This window comes from Sinohyriopsis cumingii, chromosome 1 (genome assembly GCF_028554795.1).
Source record: "Sinohyriopsis cumingii isolate HCF-2022 chromosome 1, ASM2855479v2, whole genome shotgun sequence".
In the NCBI taxonomy this organism is placed as follows: Eukaryota; Metazoa; Mollusca; class Bivalvia; order Unionida; family Unionidae; genus Sinohyriopsis; species Sinohyriopsis cumingii.
Window position 1 is genome coordinate 86,341,577 of NC_142961.1, and position 14,592 is coordinate 86,356,168.

General features: G+C 37.9%; 1 protein-coding gene across 3 annotated transcripts in view; it reads right to left on the minus strand.

The window, feature by feature from the left end:
- The window catches only part of LOC149807286 (chitin-binding domain protein cbd-1-like), a 95,844-nt gene that overhangs the window by 51,208 nt on the left and 30,044 nt on the right, over positions 1-14,592 (minus strand). For 2 of the 3 annotated variants that reach the window (XM_089936260.1, XM_089936202.1), the window contains exons 7-9: positions 12,939-13,121; positions 3,842-4,024; positions 559-741 (exon numbers count right to left, since the gene is read on the minus strand). In XM_089936260.1, coding sequence (XP_089792386.1) covers positions 559-741; positions 3,842-4,024; positions 12,939-13,121 — 549 coding nt within the window. The remainder of the gene's footprint in view (positions 1-558; positions 742-3,841; positions 4,025-12,938; positions 13,122-14,592) is intronic. The other variant, XM_089936323.1, reaches the window with a different exon arrangement.

Genomic DNA, 14,592 nt, shown 5'->3' on the forward strand with positions numbered 1-14,592 from the left:
CCCCCATCTTTTATATGTAAGTTATAACTGAAACAAGTTGACCTGATACACAACTATGACCATTAGCTCTTACGCATGGAGGTTCTGCATACCTTTTAACTTTTCTTTTATTCTGTCCCCTTTATTTTATTTAATACAAAGAGACATAATTAACATGATAATACAACACCGGTCTGCATTTAGTCAACTATAATAATACAAAAAATACTTCTGCAAGCTGGAGAACACAACATGGTTGGCACTTAATTAGAGTCTCACAGAAATGTTAGTGGACACAGCTGTGACAGTAGATTGACATAGCATCAATGGCTAGGGTATTCACATGTAGACCAGCTTATGTGCTTTGCATAATGTAGTTCCAAAGTAATTAGATAATAAACACATAAAGCACTTCCACACATTCTGGAAAGGAGTATCATAAAATATTTATCCATCAGGGACACTCTATTATTAAAATACATCTGCTTTCTTGCAGCAATACCACTAGTTGTGAGGTTATCAGTCTAAACACTATTTTTGGTAGTAGACAAGGTTTCAAAAGCAAAAAATTATATTCACCTTGACTGCAATCATCTTGAAGACCATGCTTCTGGACACACTGTTTTCTGGTAGGACTGAAGACTTTCCCAGACTCACATTGTTTCTCCTGGAGTTCAAAGTTGTAGTCACAAAGGAAATAGGAGCTGCAGTTGTCTTTCTTTGGCAAAAGCTCACCTTGAGAACAGGAGGATGGTTTTGTCACTGTAATCATAAAGGGGATAACAGATTACAATCACAAAATTTGCATGACTGTATAATGTATGCTGGTTACAGCAAGGTATCATCAGCCAGGAAGACAGACAAAACTATTAGCATAGAATGGATTAATTTATCCTACTCCCTACAATATGCTATTCAGTGCCATAAAAAAAAGAGCAACATGCATTGGGAAAGCAATGTTAGGAGAATGATCAGTCAGGGGTCATAACTCTTCCCCAAAATGTTGTAGAATCCTTCTATTCAAATCTTTTAGGGGGCCCCAAAGTGGCCAAGTAGTCTGAAGCACTCATCGTTCCGAATCACTGCATCTCACCTCTGTCTCTGTGGGTTCGTGTCTCAGGCTTGGCCAATGTGGGTAAGTGAGAAAGCTTGCCAGTAGCTTCTTGTGGAACAGTGGTTCTTCCTGGGGTTTTCCAGGGTTCTTCCTCCACCATTTATACTGGCCGCCATACACATAGCCTATCTTGGGCTGGAAAATGGCATTAAACCCCACAACAACAACCCCTTAACATCATATTAATATAAAAAGTGCATAAACATTTTGACTAACATAGAAATATAACAACTCTATATACTGTCAGTGGCAATTTATCACCAAAAGAAAATCATTCAAACCTTGCACACATTTTGTCATCCAAATTAAACAAAAATCACCTAAACAGAACTATATCCAAGACTTAAACTACAAGGAAACAAAAAATATGATTTATGCAAATAATGAAAATGGACTGCAAGTGATCACTGCTGTGACAGACAATCAGGCAATCGAACTGACCTTATATACAATGCAATCAACAACTTCTCTTTCACACAAGTAATGCACTTTTATCCATTCTAAACAGGTTTGTTTTATCATGTACTACAAATTTAAGGAAGTAAAAATGACTAAAAAATGAATCTATATCCATTTTTTGAGGCATTATCAAAGACCAATGGACCACAATACCCTGACAACAATCATGATGCACACAACATTTACCTGCTACCAATGACTGCACCATGGAGATAATCACAACAATAACTTTGGATGGAAACTTTCCTGACTCATAAGTAGTTGTATAAGGGGTGTTCTAGAATTCCAGTACCAATTGTAGTCCCTGTGAACAAACCAGGTCAAACAAAATATCACACCCTTGGTTTTGGTCAGAGTTTTTTCCTAGTATTAACTGGGACACCTGTCCTAGAGGGCCCCACAATGGCCAATAGCAGCTAGAATAAAGGCAAAGTTCTTCGGGCAGGTGGGGCTGGAGATGTTGAATGCCTCAAAGTAAAGGCTGGTGACCCCATTCAGGTACTAATATTAATACTGTGTGGTCAAGTTGGGCAAAGAGTGGTTTGAGGGGCCACAGGCACTAGCTAGTTGATGATCATCATCACAAGGCCCCATAAGTGGTGGTTGAATCTCCATAACAGCAGGCAGACAAAACCACTGATGACTATTATCACCACCACAAAAGCCAATACAAGATGTAAAAACTCCAATTAATATGTCCAGCACCAAGTAGACAGCTGACATGCAACTAAAGATGACAAGAACACCCACTGGATAACAGTGATGAGTATTAGGTTAAGGTTCAATAAATCCCAGTGGCTTACATGTGGGAATTAGTTCAGGTATCATGCTACCCGTATGTAAATGCTGCTCAATCTAGAAAGGCAACAGCAATCAGCCTGTGCTGGAAGTGTGACATTTGTGTTTTAGCTAAGCATCAGACTCCCAAGGATAAGGCAGCAACAGCAAGTTGTCAAAGCTAACACATATACAGAGATCAAGGTGTACAAATAATATGGCAAAGTCATGACTGGGCTAATGGATGCAATGTGGGCCAATCGCTGGAGAGTGGATGCTTTTCAGCATCAATCTGGTGTACTGCATGTCTGGCTTTTTATCTGTGTATGGATCTCTAAAAAAGCATAGAATCATTGACTAGAGTGTGAGCAATGAGTTCCAAAAGCAACTGGATGATAAGGCACACAAAGATCTCTTGCACATTTGAGTGAAGAAGGATGATGAAACAATTTATCAATCAGGGGCAGCTGTTTACTGATATACATCTTTATTTCTGCATTAATACCACTAGCTCTGAGATTGTTGCTCTTGTTGTTGTTGGGTTTAATGCCATTATTCAGCACATGATAGGCTATGCATGGCGGCCAGTATTAATGGTGGAGGAAGAAACTTGGAAAAACCCGGGAAGAACCACCGACCCACGAGAAGTTACTGGCAAGCTTTCTCACATACCCACACTGGCCAAATCCTAGACTCTAATCCACGCAGAGAGAGGTGAGATGGCAGTGATCTGTAACGTAGAGCACTTTAGACCACTCGGCCAAGAATTCTGTATGACCAATCAAAATATTTCCAGAGAAATGAATTAATCTATTAGAATCCAAATAATCTGAAGAAAAATTAACATATAACTCAAAAACTGACTTCAACAGATGGAAATGACTTGACATCAAGCGTTTTTAAGCCCAGACTGTGAGGTCTATCTTGAGGCATCACTATTAAAACTAAGTAATGCATAATTTCAGAAATGCCTCATTGCAAAAGAGAGGATCATGTGATCATGTTTACATATAAAAAAATCATGTAGCCCCAGTATGACCTTGATAAAAACCAATCATTTCACTCCGAGAAAAAAAGTTGTTTACTTCACTAAAACTATTTACAAGCCATGGGTCACATATTCAGTATAGCCTCAATCTCACTCTTATTATTCCCACAATAAAAATAAATTAAAAAGAACCTGTTCACATGGCTGTTACCAATTTTGAATTAAGGTCAGAAACCAGGTCAGCCTTATGCGTTTACAACTGAATCAGTCAAGGTCAAACTATTTTCTGGAAAAGTATCGAGTTCCTAATAAACAAAACTACATTATTTTGACACGAAATGAAATTAAAAAATAAAAAGATTTTAAAGCTTACAAACAAATAAATCAGATATAAATTAAATCAAATATTCATAACAATATATATATATATATATATATATATATATATATATATATATATATATATATATATATATATATATATATATTAGCATTGCAGGATCAAAAGCATAAATCATATTCACTTTGAATGCAATCATCTTGAAGACTGTACTTCTGGACACACTGTTTTCTGGTAGGACTGAAGACTTTCCCTGTCTGGCACTGTTTCTCCTGGAGTTCAGAATTGTAGCCACAAAGGAAATAGGAGCTGCATTTGTCTTTCTTTGGCAAAAGCTCACCAGGTGTACAGTGGGATGGTTTTGTCACTGTAATAGTAAAGAGACAGATTACAATTAGAAATTCAAATTACTGTATAATTTATATACTGGTTACAGTAATTTATTTTATGTTATGCCACGAATTGCTGGATTTTCCAAGTAAAATACTTACAATAATTCAATAGAGTGTGGAGTGAAATATAAAAATTTCACTGATGCACTGATAACCAGATAACCATGAAATCTGAAGTCATTCTTTGATGCTTATGTGGCTAAGAGGTAAATATTTCTGACATTCATTAAAGCCAGCTCGAGTTTAAATCCAACAAGAGCAAATTATTTTGATTTCTTAATGTGCTATTTTGCTTTGAACTTGATAGGTGATTTATGTAACTGGGACAACAAAGGGCAACTTGTGATCTGAAACCAAAGTCAAGGCAACGAATATTCAGGAGCCATAACTTCTCCACTGGTCATCAAGTGCTGGAATATAATTCACAATTTTTTATATATAAATTTTCCAGCAAGAAAGAAACAGAAGGATGCCCCACTTTAACTCTGAAAAAGCTTGCCTCTCTGTGCAGGCCGCTGTATGCCCTTCTGCCAATTTAACTGAGTATCCCACTGCTTTCTTCAACTGCAAATTTAGCAACTTTATAAACACTATCTCATTTTCAGCATGACTGGATAGGTGAATTGGTTGTTTTAATTGTTTTTTAAAAGCTTGCTAAACCAAAGGATGACTTAGATTCTTCTTTCTGCCATATTAAGGAACAAATGTCAAAGCCTAAATGTTCCAGGCAAATGGAAATTTTTAAAATATTTTTTCCAAGTAAAAAAAACTCTGATACAACTATACACATTACCATTTCACAATGGTTATTCATAGATTTATACCTATGGTATAAAACTGCCAAGTAAAAATGTCAACTTTCCCAGCATGACAGTCAGAAAGGTTAGAAATTACAAAAATTTAAGAACCCCCTTTATTGGCTAACCACTTATCCCCAAAAGCATTTAATTTCTTTACCAAACTGATGCTGACACTTTGATGTGGAATCAATAATTAAGATACTATGTATGTGTTATTTTAGTTAGCTAAGAAATACTGGAATGACAATATAAAGAAAAGACAGAACAATAATAATGCCCTTGCTTCAAAGGTTTTCAATGGTGTAAATATCTATAATGTTGTTAGCAGACAATATTTTGAGTTCTCAGCAATAAAACTTTGCATCCAATAGCTTTGTTATCTTCTTTACAACAAACACATCTTCTCCCGTTCCAACAAAACAAATATGGCACCTTCTCTCCATGTACACTGTATATGGCATCGCATGTTTTCAATGCTTAGGACCAGACTCTTTTGCATGGTAGGGTGGCCTGAACATACCAAAAACTGGAAACTTAAGAATTGCTTGTTCAACAACTGAATCAAATTCCAAGAGAAATGCAGTGAAAATTGTCGAATGCAACATATATACATCAATGAAGATGTTATGAAGAGAGGATGTGGATCTTTTCTTTGTATATTTAGGGCAGTAATGTGATTCTTCTCCTCTGATTGGAGAAAGAAAAATAATTAGGTGTACCCAATCATTACACTTAATTCATATGACAAACAAAAGGGAGGGAAACTGGTGTACTTTGACTGGCATACTTCCAGGACTGCACATTCAACAATTTTTGTCTCTAGAATGTCAGTCATCATCCTCTCGGGAAAAGGAACTATTTTGAAGTGTCTTTTGAAGAGACACCAGATGTACTATGCACTGGCTGTACTGAAGCATTCATTTTTCATAAGACTTTTTCAACTTAGAGATTTTGGTTATATAATTATGATGTTATCCATCTGTCTGTATGATGTTAACTACATCTTTTTTTTATTTCAATCCTGTCTTTGTTTTTTTTTTAACGTCTGTCCACATTATTAGATACAATTCTTTTGATTTTCCTTATACTTTCTACTTATTTGATTACAATTTAAGAAGAATATATTTATATGAATTGTCATAATGAAATTATACATATCCTTCTTACAAAGAGATTCTCAACAACAGCCCTCCTTCTCAAAAACGTGCCCTAACAGAATCAAAGAAATTTTATAGCAAATTATCTTTCTCTGAAAATACTTACCCAATCACATTAACGTTAGGAACTACTTCTGCTAACTCCTGAATACAGCTGTCCCACTGACTTAAATAAGTTTAACCACCTATACCTGAATAGACAAAGGGAAGTAACTCTTTACTGATTACCTCCACTTGTCCTGCTTGGTGGAACTCCATATACCAGATATTATCTTGAGCACTGTCTGAGAAAATATGCTCACATTCTGTAGAGGGTTGGGAGGGATTTATTTTTAACTATCAAATACTTTACCCATTAATGTTAGGGGAATAGGCAAGAGGAGGAATTCTGCATCCAACCTCTACCTAAAAGCACCCTGTGGACCAAAACGACTCTCCATTTTTAGGGGTAAAATTCTCCTAACGATAGTTGACACAAATGAATAAACATGGGCAAGGATCTATTCTGCAGACTCCTGCATTCAATAAAAAAGCTAAAAAGGAAGATTTATTTGGGGTGAATCCAGCAAAAGTTGACAGGTCCTACCTGAGGATGTGGTTGTGGCAGAAATGGCATGATCTGGTGGCTGTCTGGGCAGCAGCCACAGGACCAACAAGATTCAACTCCATGTTTTGTGAGGCCATGTCATGCAAACAGAAAGAGGAAAAAGGAGACTGGGCATCCCGACCAATTCCATTATATCTTTAATCAAGACATTATGCTGAAATGCAAGACTCATAGATGTAGCTCCTATTCCATGATCCAAAATCCTTATGAGATACACCTGTTCATGTGAGAGATCAGAGTTTGCTCCCTTTAGCCAGGACAATAACACTTGTGGAGTTGTGTCCTGTTAAACTGGTTTTTGGGGGAGGAAAGGCCTCAGACGTACAGACTGGATGGACTTTGAATGCTTCAGATAAATTCTGCTTTGCCTCTCTTTAAGTATCAATCAATGAGAGGGGCTGTAAAGTTACTTTCAAGTTGCCAGAAGGTGGAAGCCTGTTCTTAGCCATGAAACATTGTTGTTGATTTAAAATGACTGAATTGTAAGAAGCCATGAAACCTAATTGCTGAATAAAAATGACTGATGCTGAAGCCAGGGTTATTATGGAGCAATAGTTAATTTAACAGGAAGGTGGACAGAGGTTTGAACTTCGCAGAGTTGGATCATGTCAAGACCCATCATTGATTCCACTTTAGGAAGAGAGTTAGCAGGCCAGGTCGGGATAGATCAAAAAGGTTAGCAAGTGTAAGAGGTCTTTTCTGTGGCTAATATCTAGACACCTATGATGTCAGAGTGTGTCAGAAATCATGGAGCAATATTTCTTAATAGTTATTGATGCTAGCTTCTTACTTTCAAAAAGAAACAGAAAGTTAGCCAGCTGGGGAATGGAGGATGACAGTGGTGTGACATCATCTGCATGACACCAGTCATAAAATAATGCATCATTTTCTTCTTAACCTTTAAAGTGGAGGACCATCTAGCTGACGAGATCCTGTTCACAACTGAAGACTAGATGTGCTGGACAAGAGCCATGCATAAAGTAAAAGTTTTTCCAGACATGAATGAAAATTAGCAACTGTGGCTGTTTCAGTAGCTTCAGTCGCTAGGATTTTCCTGGGTATGTCTGTCAACAAGTTGAGCAGATTGGTGACGATGACTTTTCCCATCTGAGAAGGGCATTCAAGATTATTTTCCAATCTGAGCCCCTCATTTTCTAGATTAATTTTAGAATCAGAACTGCTGGGGTGAAAGCAAAGGCCCAAATTCCCTCCCAGCTAACTCAAAGGGTATTGTGAGCCTATGCAGTTGGAACCAGGAATGGGGAGACGAAGGAGGCAGCTTGTTGTTCCACCTTGTCACAAACAGGTCTATCATTGGTCAACCCCACAGGTTACATATTCGATGGAAGAATCAACATCCATAGTTGTGGCAACTTTGTCCCACCTTGTTTCTTTGGGTAAATGACACCTCTGAATTGTCTGATATTATTAGGACTGTTTTTGAATGAAGATAGTCCTGCCACAGACAGGAGGAGGCTTTGAGGATTGCCTACATTTGCCTTATGAATGGTTTTCTCTTGTAGTGTCCACTTGCCACTGATCATCTTGAAGTCTGGTTAGAAATGGACCCCGCAACTTGACAAATTTGCATCTGATCAGGTTGTGACTTGTGGCTGAAGGCATTTCAATGGAGTTCCCCATGCTAACCATTCTCTTTCCTGCCAATGAATCAGGAAGTGCCTGATTTCCATTGAGATCTTTGTTTGCTTATCTAATGAATAAGAAACTGGAAACTACTATGATGAGAGCCATCTGCAAAGGATGCATATAAAGGTGGCTAAGATTCATTAGATTTGCTGCAACAGTGAAGAGGCTGAGGAGTTGCATGAAATCTTTTGCTGTGATACAATGTTTAGAAGATCTCTACAATGCTTTGTCCATATTTATTATCCACAATAAACTTCGAGTGAGACAGAGAAGGATGTGTGTATCATGAAGCAAAAAAAATTACCAAGTTTCTATAGGATGCCATCTATGTACACCAACATCATGGATGAAGATGTCTTGTGGCAAAATGGTGAATATATTGTTTGAGTAGAAGTCCAATGGCCAATGTTGTGGCTTGAAGGCAAGGCATGAAACTGATACACTGCTCCCTTCTAGGCAAAAATCTGGTATTTTCCTGATGTTACATGAATGGGAATGGGAAAGTGTGAGTCAGACAAGTCCACTCTTATAGTGTATTTGTTGGGTCATATGGGCAATCAGACAGAACTACCTTTTCATTTTTGAACTTTAAAGCTTTGATGAAAAGGTTGATTGTATAAATCCATAATGGGGCTCAATCTCTTGTTGGCTTTCTTGACCAAGAACAGCCTGGAATAGAATCCTGGAGATGCTGTTTTACAATCTCCATTGCCCTTTTGACTAACAGCATCTTTATCTCCTTCTGCAAAATATTGGCCTTCATGGGCTGGAGTCTCCATCATGAATGGGGACTGATGAGAGTGGAGGAGGCTGGCTAAACAAGATGTTGAGCCCCTCTGAAACCAACTGTATCAACCACTGGTCATGAGAGAAAAAAAACTGGTTTATGAGCTTTGGAAAAGAAGGAGCCTGGTGCCCACCTGAGGGTTCCCAAAGGGCAATAGAGGAGATCAATCATTGTTTGTGGATAGGAGATCTACTATTGCTCACTATGCCTCTATAAGGGTGGTACGTGCGGGTATAACCTTTATCGTATCTCTGATGCTTGTCATCCTGTCAATGAGGCTGCTTGTGATGAAGGCGGGCCAAGAACAGATTTCGTACTGACACCCAAACACAAGGTGGGACCCAAAAGGAAAAGAGTGCAAAAATGCTACATGGTGCAATTTCAGTGGTGTTGCTACATGTTGTGAACCCTGGAAAACCCTGGTAAGAACCACTTACCCATTGGAAGCTCCAGGCTGCTTTCTCACATATCCATATTGGCCGTGCCCAAGATCTGAACCCACCTGGACAGAGGTGAGATGGCAATGATCAGTAAAGGCAAGCACTTTAGACCACTCGGTTGCCCAGGACCACCCAAACTTTATTGTTTTTAGCCCTCTCTGCCAAACAGTAAACTGTGAGAAAGGCCAAATCCAATAGAGAGGAAACAGAAACTATTAGAAAACCTGTATGTCCACCTTGTAATACAGAGGGATGATATATTTACGGCAATGAAAACTTTATCAAGCCTAAACACAACTCTTTGACCATTACAGGAAAAAGGTGGCAGAATTTTCTTGCCAAATAAAAGGCCTTTTTGTTAACCTTAGGCTTGCTGATTTTCTCTGACAAGTGACTGGCTATTTCCACAATTTTAAAAGACTGGGGTAAAATTATCAAAGACAGATGTACTGTATTTGCCAGCCAATAAGTCGATGATGAGTGTAAATCGAATCAGCAAATTTGGCAAATTTTCCATCCTTCATCCATATAAGCTGATGCTGAGTATAAGACAAAGACAGATAAATACCTCTGATTGTGTTTTTCATTTCGTTCTACACAGCATCGTGAATTTTACCCTATCTGTAACTCAGTAACCTTCCCAGTTGGGATCATTAAATGTAACTAAAAGTGCCTCATTTGTTTCACATGAAGTATTTTAAGTGTATTATGTACTTTTAGCTACATATAATGATGATGACCCAAAAATGTATTGATGCTGTGTGGATTTAAATTATAATAACTTCTGGTTTCATAAATATTAAAAGTATCACTGTATTCTCTTTCAGATTACCAGCAATAGGGACATTTTTCCAGTTTTTTTTTTTTGGGGGGGAAGAGAGATACAGAGAGAAGGAAGCATATGTATTCCATTGCAATTTTCTTCTTGCAGCTTGTGATCAAAATAAAATAGGGTCTGATATATATATATATATATATATATATATATATATATATATATATATATATATATATATATATATATATATATATATATATATATATATATATATGTATATCTTATATATGTATATCTTATTGCCCCCATGTTACTGAAGCTTTTGTCAAAGAGAAAAAAAGTAAATGAAAAAGTAAATGTAAACTATAAAAAAACAAGCCATACTCCTTCAAGGTTTAAATATTCACAATACTTATATCCATACAGACTCCATTAGGTTAAATCACAAGAATGACCATTTTGCATGTTGTCTAATATTCTTTGCAAGTATGACGACCTCTCCATTCCCAACAAAAAAGATTTTGCTTAAAGTGCATGTATTCCTCCTGTACTTAGGCAGCAATTGTTTCTGATCTTTGCTTATGCGAGATGTACTTTAAATTGCTATCGGTTCCACTGGCAAGTTCAAAATTGTCACTGGCATTTCCTTTCATTATATGGTACAGTTTTCATAATACCCATGGGTAGCCTCATTTCCCTATTGATAGCCTTGCTAATCTGATCTGGTCTGCCAAATCTTGACCTCAAACAGGTGTTAGCTTGGAATGACTGAATACAGCCAAAGCATATTTAATTAGCTTATAAATAGCACTACAAAGCCATGTGATTATTTTAATAATGGAAGTGGCAACAAAATCTAGAAGGAACTGCTTACCTAGTGGTATTAATTGATAATGGAATATGGTACTGCACTTGTACATGAATAAGATTAGTCATCAGGTAAGTGAACAATACAGATTTACAATCGTGAAGACATCTGTCTGTTTTTCTATCTGTCTCTCCCTCTCTCAATGGGGTGTATGTTTTATTTGATCATTAGGTGCAAGAAGAAAATTCTGATGGAATATGTCTTTGCCATGGTTATTCATCTTCTAACTTGTCAATTCTAACGCTTATATATGTAATAAAATTTAAACGATATATATTACAAACAACGTACATTACTGGAGCATGCTGCTTTAGCACAATGACATCTGATTTATGTTAATTTTTAATATTGATGATCATGTAATTGTTTAAAATACTCACTGTGGGATCCTATATTTTTTCGCACACGATCTCTTCCCCAAAATTAAATATTTTGTACACGTTATTTTTCATACTCTTGGAGAATTATTTTCCACATGAAAAATACAATAAAGCAATTTGGATGACGTAGATCCATATGCAAGCTGATTCGGAGTATAAGAACAAGCTAAGATTTTCTGGTCAAGATGTATCATCTTATAGGCCGGTAAATACGGTAAGTCATCTTTATCCTTATCAACTGGTAAATACGGTAAGTCATCTTTATCCTTATCAACTGGTAAATACGGTAAGTCATCTTTATCCTTATCAACTGATGCCTTGACTTAGTTTTATTTTTAATTGGCAGTGGGAGACATTCCATAGGGGGTAGAATACAAAAATATTTCTTCTATTGCTGCTTTGAAACTAAATTCAGCAACATCAAAATTGTCATGAAACTCTAAATATGAGTGAACTTGAGGGTCCTCTTCCTCCTGTGGGTAAGTCCCAGGAAATGTCATACCATACGGCAAAGATGACACCATCTCATCTGCAAGCACTGCCAAATATCTTCAGCACGGCTTAGAAATGTGTATTGAGACATTCCAGATTTTTGGTACAGTAATATGTTGGCCTGGCATGGTTGGCTGGGTTGGCATGGATGGCTGGGGCTGGATGAGTGGCTTGACTGGTAATATGTTGGCCTGGCATGGTTGGCTGGGTTGGCATGGTTGGCTGGGTTGGCATGGATGGCTGGGGCTGGACGAGTGGCTTGACTGGTAGTATGTTGGCCTGGCATGGTTGGCATGGTTGGCTGGGTTGGCATGGATGGTTGGGGCTGGATGAGTGGCTTGACTGGTTAGCCTCAGAAGCATGGCTGGACAACTGAATAGCTAGTCCCTGCAGCAAAGTTAGCATCGCTGATGGTAAGGAAGGTTCAGGATGCTTGAGAACTGAACCTATACTGTATCTATTGTGTCAGAATTGCTGGACAGTTCTGTTGACAGCTGAGACTGCAAATATATTTTTAGTGTAGTCAGTTCATCAGGCAACAGTCAGAGTGGTAAATTTTAAATTGTACCTTATATATCAGTTAACATTCAAATAGCAAATTCATCCACAATAAGTTATTGGCCATTTAATGTTATGGGAAGGGGGTAGGCTGTGATTTATTTTCAAACAGGTATGGATCCTTACAAATAGCATATCAATGGCTAGGACATATACAAGTTGACCAGCGTATATTCACTACATAGTGTAGTTCCAAAGCACAAAGCTCTTCCGCATATTCTAGTGAAGGAGTGTCATAAAAATGTAGCCATCAGAGACACTTTATTATTGAAAATTTCCTGCTTTCTTGCAGCAATACCAATAGCTGTGAGATTATCAGGGTAGACATTAATTTTGGTAATAGACATGGGTTCAAAAGCAAATAATGATGACCACCTTGAGTGCAATCATCTTGAAGACCATACTTCTGGACACACTGTTTTCTGGTAGGACTGAAGACTTTCCCGGTCTCACATTGTTTCTCCTGGAGTTCATAGTTGTAGTCGCAAAGGAAATAGGAGCTGCAGTTGTCTTTCTTTGGCAAAAGCTCACCTTGTGAACAGGAGGACAGTTTTGTCACTGTAATGGTAAAGGGGTAACAGATTACAGTTTACATGACTGTATAATGTATGCTGGTTACAACAATGTATACATAATTATACCAAGAAAACAACAAAGAGTAATAGCAAAGTGTAGATTTATTTTATTCCACTAGCTGCAATTAGCTAGACAGGACCATATAAAAGAGGAAACCAAGGTTAGGAAAGTGAGATAGCAGGGATCATAACTCATCCCCATGATGCTGTAAAATCCTAGTCAAATTTTAATTTATGATGCAGGACTTAAGCTCTACAGTACTGTCATTGGTAATATATTGCCAAAGGAAAAGCATTCAAACTACATTACCGATACCCTGGCAGAAATCATAATGCAACATACAAAACTTTTAAATTTACCTGCAACTGTGATAGAAACACTGGAATAACAACAACAACGTTTGATAGGAATTTTCCTGGCTCATAAGTAGTTGCATACGGGTTGTTTTGGACTTCCCAAATCAAAATTTATTTTGTGACCAGTACTAATCGAAGTCCCTGTGAGCAAGACAGGACAAGCAAACACTCATAGCCTTATTTTTGGCAGGAGTTTTTAGCAAGTAGTATTAATTGGGACACCAGGCTGGAAGACCCTACAATGGCTGATAGCAGCTAGAACAAAGGCTGAGTGCTTGGGTGGGGGTGAGGATGAGGGTGAGCTACCTCAAAGTCGAGGCTGGTATGAATACTAAGTGGTTTAGCCAGGCAAAGAGTGGTCTAATTGACAACAGGCACCATCTAGCAGCTCATTATCATGAGATCCCACAGGTGTGGTAGAGTCAATAAAATTCTGAGCAGAAAAAAACCCCAGTGAAGATTAGAATCACCACCACAGGCACCAATACCAGATGCAGAAAACTCTGGCAAATAATATATGGTCAGTACCAAGTAGACAGCAGACACACAACTGAAGACAAGCACACCCAATATATAGAAATGATAAATATTAGATAAGGATTCAATAAATGCCATGGCTTGCACATGGTATGTGGTCCATGTATGATGCTACTTGTGTGACCAACCTTTGCAGAATACACACTGCACAATGTAGAAAGTGGATAGCAACCAATGCCTGTGCTGGAAGTGTGAGGCTGGCATATCAGTTGAGCATCAGACTTACAGGGCACGTAGCAGCAACAGCAAACTGACAAAGCTAATATGTATACAGGTCAAGGTGTACAATATGCCAAAGTCATGAAGGAGCTAATGAATGCTATTTGGGCCAATCGTTGGAGAGTAGGTGCTTTATCAGCAATAACTAGGCACACTGCATGTCAGGCATAACCCAATTACTTGGCATTGGTCCCAACACATAAAATCCAGGGTGATACTGCTGATTTCATAGCTGGCTTCTAAGTTTCTGCTTTCAATGACCCTGCCATAGCTGTTGAACATGATCTCCAAAGAAAGTTGGTCAGAAAGCCCTGGGCATGTGATCATTTAGTATCAGGTGG